Source organism: Babylonia areolata, chromosome 34, assembly GCF_041734735.1.
Source record: "Babylonia areolata isolate BAREFJ2019XMU chromosome 34, ASM4173473v1, whole genome shotgun sequence".
NCBI classification, from domain to species: domain Eukaryota; kingdom Metazoa; phylum Mollusca; class Gastropoda; order Neogastropoda; family Buccinidae; genus Babylonia; species Babylonia areolata.
This window is the reverse complement of record NC_134909.1, coordinates 3,246,086-3,252,368: the sequence shown is the minus strand read 5'-3', so window position 1 is coordinate 3,252,368 and position 6,283 is coordinate 3,246,086. Positions and strand designations below refer to the sequence as shown.

General features: G+C 42.8%; 1 protein-coding gene across 2 annotated transcripts in view; it reads right to left on the bottom strand.

Annotated features, from left to right (window-relative positions):
* Nucleotides 1–1,325: 1,325 nt before the first annotated feature.
* The window catches only part of LOC143277663 (conserved oligomeric Golgi complex subunit 8-like), a 48,118-nt gene continuing 43,160 nt past the window's right edge, over nt 1,326–6,283 (bottom strand). The window contains exon 15 of one of the 2 annotated variants that reach the window (XM_076582570.1): nt 1,326–4,257. In XM_076582570.1, coding sequence (XP_076438685.1) covers nt 3,748–4,257 — 510 coding nt within the window. In that variant the 3' untranslated portion in view covers nt 1,326–3,747. The remainder of the gene's footprint in view (nt 4,258–6,283) is intronic. The other variant, XM_076582571.1, reaches the window with a different exon arrangement.

Genomic DNA, 6,283 nt, shown 5'->3' with positions numbered 1-6,283 from the left:
TAGAAAAATCCATTTCGATAGGTAAACAAAACTGCAGACAGAAAAAAACGGGTGGTGCTCTCAGTGTAGTGACGCACTCTCCCTGGGGACAGCAGCCCGAAATTAACAGAGTAATCTGTTGTGACAAAAGAGTAACACAATACAATATACAGCACTCTATCCAGAAATTGCTCAAGGTGCTTTGCTAAACATGTTTCACAACACATTACATCCGTGTTGCATATAAACACTAAAGTGCACTTAGTTATTTAACACACATTAACTCGGTGCATACATACATAACAAGCATACATTCAAACATACATACCCCACCTCCACCACACCCCTACACACACATGGACAACCAACGCAGGATGTTTACATAAAGTCACTTTTTTTGTTTTTGTTTGACTTTGCTCATTTCAATCACACAGTACTTCTCTGGATTAGCGTCACACACAAACCCATCTGCTCTTGTACGTGTGATGAAAAGATACATGTTTGCAGCTTCAAGAAACTGGATATCTTGCAAGACAGTTTCAGGTTGTTTCCATTTCAAGAAGACATCAGTGTGTGGACTGATCCAAATTCACTACATCATGTCTGCCATAAAAAATAAAAATAAAAAAGGAAAAAAAACAACTATGGGAGCAGACGACTGACAACATTTACCAAATGTGAAGGTCAGGCCTAGAGAGTCGACCTTAAGTATGTATAAATAACCTAATATGGAATCAGATAAATAGTCAAGTGAATGCATTAAAAGGTTGTTTTTTTTTTCCCTAAAATTATGTTTATCTAACATACTTACCATGACCCACTAGTGCAGACTCCGGCAGGGGTCTGATTCCTGTCCTGTGCAAACTACTACCCGCCTATGCGGAGAAAACGAAAGTAGCTACACCACATCATTTTAAAAAGACATAAAAAGAGAGATGACATTCCAATAAAGTGACAGACAGAAAGACACTGACAGTGACACTCCAATAAAGTGACAGACAGAAAAACACTGACAGTGACACTCCAATAAAGTGACAGACAGAAAAACACTGACAGTGACACTCCAATAAAGTGACAGACAGAAAAACACTGACAGTGACACTCCAATAAAGCGACAGACAGAAAAACACTGACAGTGACACTCCAACAAAGCGACAGATGGAAAAAGACCGACAGTGACACTCCAATAAAGTGACAGACAGAAAAACACTGACAGTGACACTCCAATAAAGTGACAGACAGAAAAACACTGACAGTGACACTCCAATAAAGTGACAGACAGAAAAACACTGACAGTGACACTCCAATAAAGCGACAGATGGAAAAAGCCACGCAAGGAGTTCTGTGCACAATGATATCTTTATTATTGTCAACAGAGTAACTGACAGGTTCACATCACAGAAATCACCAGTCCATCTCTAAGATACCACAGTGCATTTCTTACTGAAAATTCCAAGTCCAACAGCTCTGTGAAAACATGGAATGATCATCTATCTTGGCAACAGATGAACTTTTTACAACAGGAGAAGGAAATAAAAAATAAATTCCAAGGTTTTTTTTCAGTTAACTGATGGACAAATGTACCACCACATGTATGATAGTCAGTCGTGTCTGACTATGACTATCAGAACAGCAGAGGAGGCAACTGCTGTCCCAACTATCTGGGCTAGAATTTGGTTATAGTGGTGAATGTCTTGCCCAAGTTACATCCCCACTCTCTCGACCAAGAGGGTTTTAGGACACTTGGCGTTGGGATGGTTCCCAAAGGCCAACTAGCCCCCAAGGCTGCAGCACTCATCTTGCCTCCTAGTTTGAGAGTCACAGTCCTTTACAAAAGACGAAGCTGTAAATGACTTCCCACTGCAATAGAGAAACCACTGATCATACAGCTCTCACTTTGCTGTTGGCTGAACTGTAAGCTTCTGGCAATCTGTGATACAACACATACAGTCACATAAAACATATCTGCTGCATTCATATACATTCACACCACAAATGACAATGACTGCATTGCACAGCCACATTTACAGACCTTACACACATACTTCTGTGCACTATTCTCTCTCCTGCTGAATAACCAAAAAATACACAAACATAAGCACAATAAAAAGACCCACCTATTTCAATAAATAACAAATCTCAAACTATTTAATAATAGCTTAGAGTAAGACCCCCATCATGGAGACTGTCACCATGTGTCCCCGTGAATCTGACGACACTGAAGAGGTCGGTAGTCTGTCTCAGTTCTCTTTTCTTCTCACCCTCTCTCACTGCACAGAACTCCAGGACTCCTCTCTGATGCCTGCATTCACCAACACATGCACACAAGTCTGACTGCGATTCTCCCCTGATATATTCACATGTTACAGTTGACATGAAATACCAACAAGCAAGTCCACCAGCATTTTTTTTCTCCCTCTTATTTACAAAAAAATCGAAAGAACAAAAAACAGACCACAGAAAAGGAGGAGTTTGTATTATACTCCATGTTTGGTGTTACATATACTTACCATGTCAAACTGATGCAAACTAGGCCTATCGGTTTGCTCTGCTTGGCCAAATTTCGCGCGGCTAACAGTGAAAAGACGAGCAGTCCTGGCCCGGCCCGCTCTCAGCCAATCAAACGCCTCTAAAATCTATAAGCGCTGAATCATTCCTTTGGCCAAGGCTCTCCACACCATCTTGTCAGGTTTACGCTCTGTCTCGTCTTACGCTTTTTTTGGCTGTTAAGCGTATTCATTTGGCCTTATTTTGCTGCATGCGGCTTGTGTTTATTGTATTCTTACATTCTGTGTACTCGATTCGACTCAGCACCCTCGATTCATATCATATCACATTCAACATTTAAATCTCAAGGCCAATGGTTACTAGAAAGCTGTCTCTTGTCTTCATTAGTCTACAATGTAAAGAATGTACTAAAAAATAGTTTCAATAACAGTTTAAAGGTTCCTAAAAAGTTGCATTTCTCGGTAATGTTCTGCAGTTTGAATATATTGTGTTCAAACACTTCAGACGAGGGCCAATGGATACAAAAAAGCTACATTTATCTGTTTCATTCTGCCAATGTAAATACTACATTAAGATTTCAGTCTTTGAGTTTGTTGTTGTTGTTGCTGCTGCTTTCTCAAATGTGTTTCTCTCACTTAGTTTATTTTGTCTATTTACTAATGCTTTAATTATACCTAGGTTTGGTTCTCATGGACTGAGAAGTGTAAAGGGTCGATGTTTAGGTCAAACATTTGCTCCGTTTTTCCTTTTAAAGAGCAAATGTGATGTGGTATGAGTGGATCAGTCCACAAGCTTTGAAGCCTTCTTGACACTGAATTTGATTCCCCTCCAGCAAAACTCACAGTTTATCCACACATACTGTGACCCTCTAGTGCAGACTCCAGCATGGGGCTGGCTCCCTGTCCTGTGCAAGACACTACTCCGCCCACAAGCGGAGAGATCAAAAGTAGTTGCAGGTAGTAGTAGTCTCCCTTAGTATATATGACCTCCCCTTCTGCGTGGCCCATGCTGCCCCCTCTTTATTAGATGGCGCTTGGAAAAACAACAACAACAAAAAACAGTGAGGCATAAAGAAACTTTATTATCGTAAAAAAAACAACAACAAAAAAACTCAATTTTTCATTTCTTTTTTAAATTTCTAATCACTTGGGGAAAAAAAATAGTGAGGTATAAAGAAAACTTTATACAGAAATAAACAACCACCATACCTCAAATTTTCAAATCTTTTTTTTGTGTGTGTAATTTTCTAACCTTTCCCACTCAGTCCTGTTTCTTCACGTCCTTCCCACCTCCCCCCTCCTCCCCCCCCTCCATCACCAGTCCCGCTGCCAAACTGGCGGCCAGACCCACATCTAGGGCCTCACCGGCGCCCCCTGCCAGTGATGGCGCCGAGTCCTCTCCCTCTGCAGAGTTCAGCCAGGCGTCAGGAACTGCGTCCAGGTCGATTTCCTCAGACTGCCACCAGCTGTCACTGTTGTTCGCTGCCACAGCGTCCGTCGGTCCCGCCGTGAAAATGACAGGAGGCAGAGTTTCTTCCTCCTGCTGCGGTTCTTGGGAGGTGGAGGTGGAGGGGGGTAGTGGGGGTGTGTGGGTGGGGAGATGTGGGGAGGGTTGGACACTGCCCTGGTCAGTTGTTGGGGGAACCTCCGCTGCGCTGTTTTCTGGCGTGGCGGCGGGGGTGGTGGTGGTGGTGGTGGTTGTGGCAGGGGAGGGGGTGGTAGGGGGTGGGTCCTGTGGGATGGGGGTCGACTGGGTGTCTTCTGATTTCTGCTGGTACCGAAAAAACAAAAACAGATTGAACAAGGAGGTTTTCAGAAAGCATGTATGATAGTCAGTTGTGTTTGACTATGACCATCAGAACAGCAGAGGAGGTAACTGCTGTCCTGATTATTTGGGCTGGAATTTGGTTATAGTGGAGAGTGTCTTGCCCAAGTTACATCCCCACTCTCTCGGCCAAGAGGGTTTTAGGACAGTCAGCGTTGGGATGGTTCCCAAAGGCCAACTAGCCCCTAAGGCTGCAGCACTAAGAGCCAGTGCAATCTTGCCTCCTGGTTTCACAGTCGTAGTCCTGGAGAAACCATTGATAATACAGCTCTCAAGTTGCTGTTCACCCACCTGAAAGCTAATGTCAATCTATGACGTAAAGTATTCCTATCATCATCACAGAGAAAATTCACTGTCTGTCTGATACTGTCTGATAGTACTGTGTAAAAATCAGACTGAATGATAAGGCTTTCAGAAAGCACTGAGAAAACTTCTAGTCTGTCTGCTAGTATTAAGTAAAATCAGACTGAATGATAAGGTTTTCAACAAGTACAGACAAAACTTCTAGTCTGTCTGCTCAATTTTGTGTCCAATCAGACTGAAAGATGTAGACTTTCCAAAAGCTTGCAGAAAAATTATAGTCTGCTGTCTGCTTGTATGTATCCACCACTGAAAAATATGGCTGTAAGAAAACATAGAGAAAGTGATAATCTGTCTGCTTGTATGTATCCACCACTGAAAAATATGGCTGTAAGAAAACATAGAGAAAGTGATAATCTGTCTGCTTGTATGTATCCACCACTGAAAAATATGGCTGTAAGAAAACATAGAGAAAGTGATAATCTGTCTGCTTGTCTTGTGTAAAAAAACAGACCAAACGATGGGGCTTTCAGTAAGTACAGAGAAAACTTATAGTATGTCTGCTTGTATTGTGAAAAAACATGACAGTTCTTGAAGAATTTTAGCTGAAGTAAATAAAATGACCAACTAACAAATAAACAAAAAACCTAACAACAGGAAGAGAGAGAGAAACACATCTTGAACAGAGACACACACACTCCTCTCTCTCTCACACACACACTCCTCTCTCTCTCACACACACACTCCTCTCTCTCTCTCACACAATTTCCTCTCTCTCTCACACACACACTCCTCTCTCTCTCACACACACACACACTCCTCTCTCTCTCTCACACACACACTCCTCTCTCTCTCACACACACACACACTCCTCTCTCTCTCTCTCACACAATTTCCTCTCTCTTTCACACACACACACACTCCTCTCTCTCTCACACACACACACTCCTCTCTCTCTCTCACACAATTTCCTCTCTCTTTCACACACACTCCTCTCTCTCTCACACAATTTCCTCTCTCTTTCACACACACACACACACACACTCCTCTCTCTCTCACACAATTTCCTCTCTCTTTCACACACACACACACACACACACTCCTCTCTCTCTCACACAATTTCCTCTCTCTTTCACACACACACACACACACACTCCTCTCTCTCTCTCACACAATTTCCTCTCTCTTTCACACACACACACACACACACTCCTCTCTCTCTCACACAATTTCCTCTCTCTCTCTCTCACACACACACTCCTCTCTCTCTCTCACACAATTTCCTCTCTCTTTCACACACACACACACACTCCTCTCTCTCTCACACAATTTCCTCTCTCTCTCTCACACACACACTCCTCTCTCTCTCTCACACAATTTCCTCTCTCTTTCACACACACACACACACACACTCCTCTCTCTCTCACACAATTTCCTCTCTCTCTCTCACACACACACTCCTCTCTCTCTCTCACACAATTTCCTCTCTCTTTCACACACACACACACACTCCTCTCTCTCTCTCACACAATTTCCTCTCTCTTTCACACACACACACACTCCTCTCTCTCTCTCTCACACAATTTCCTCTCTCTCTCTCACACACACACTCCTCTCTCTCTCTCTCACACAATTTCCTCTCTCTTTCACACACACACACACTCCTCTCTCT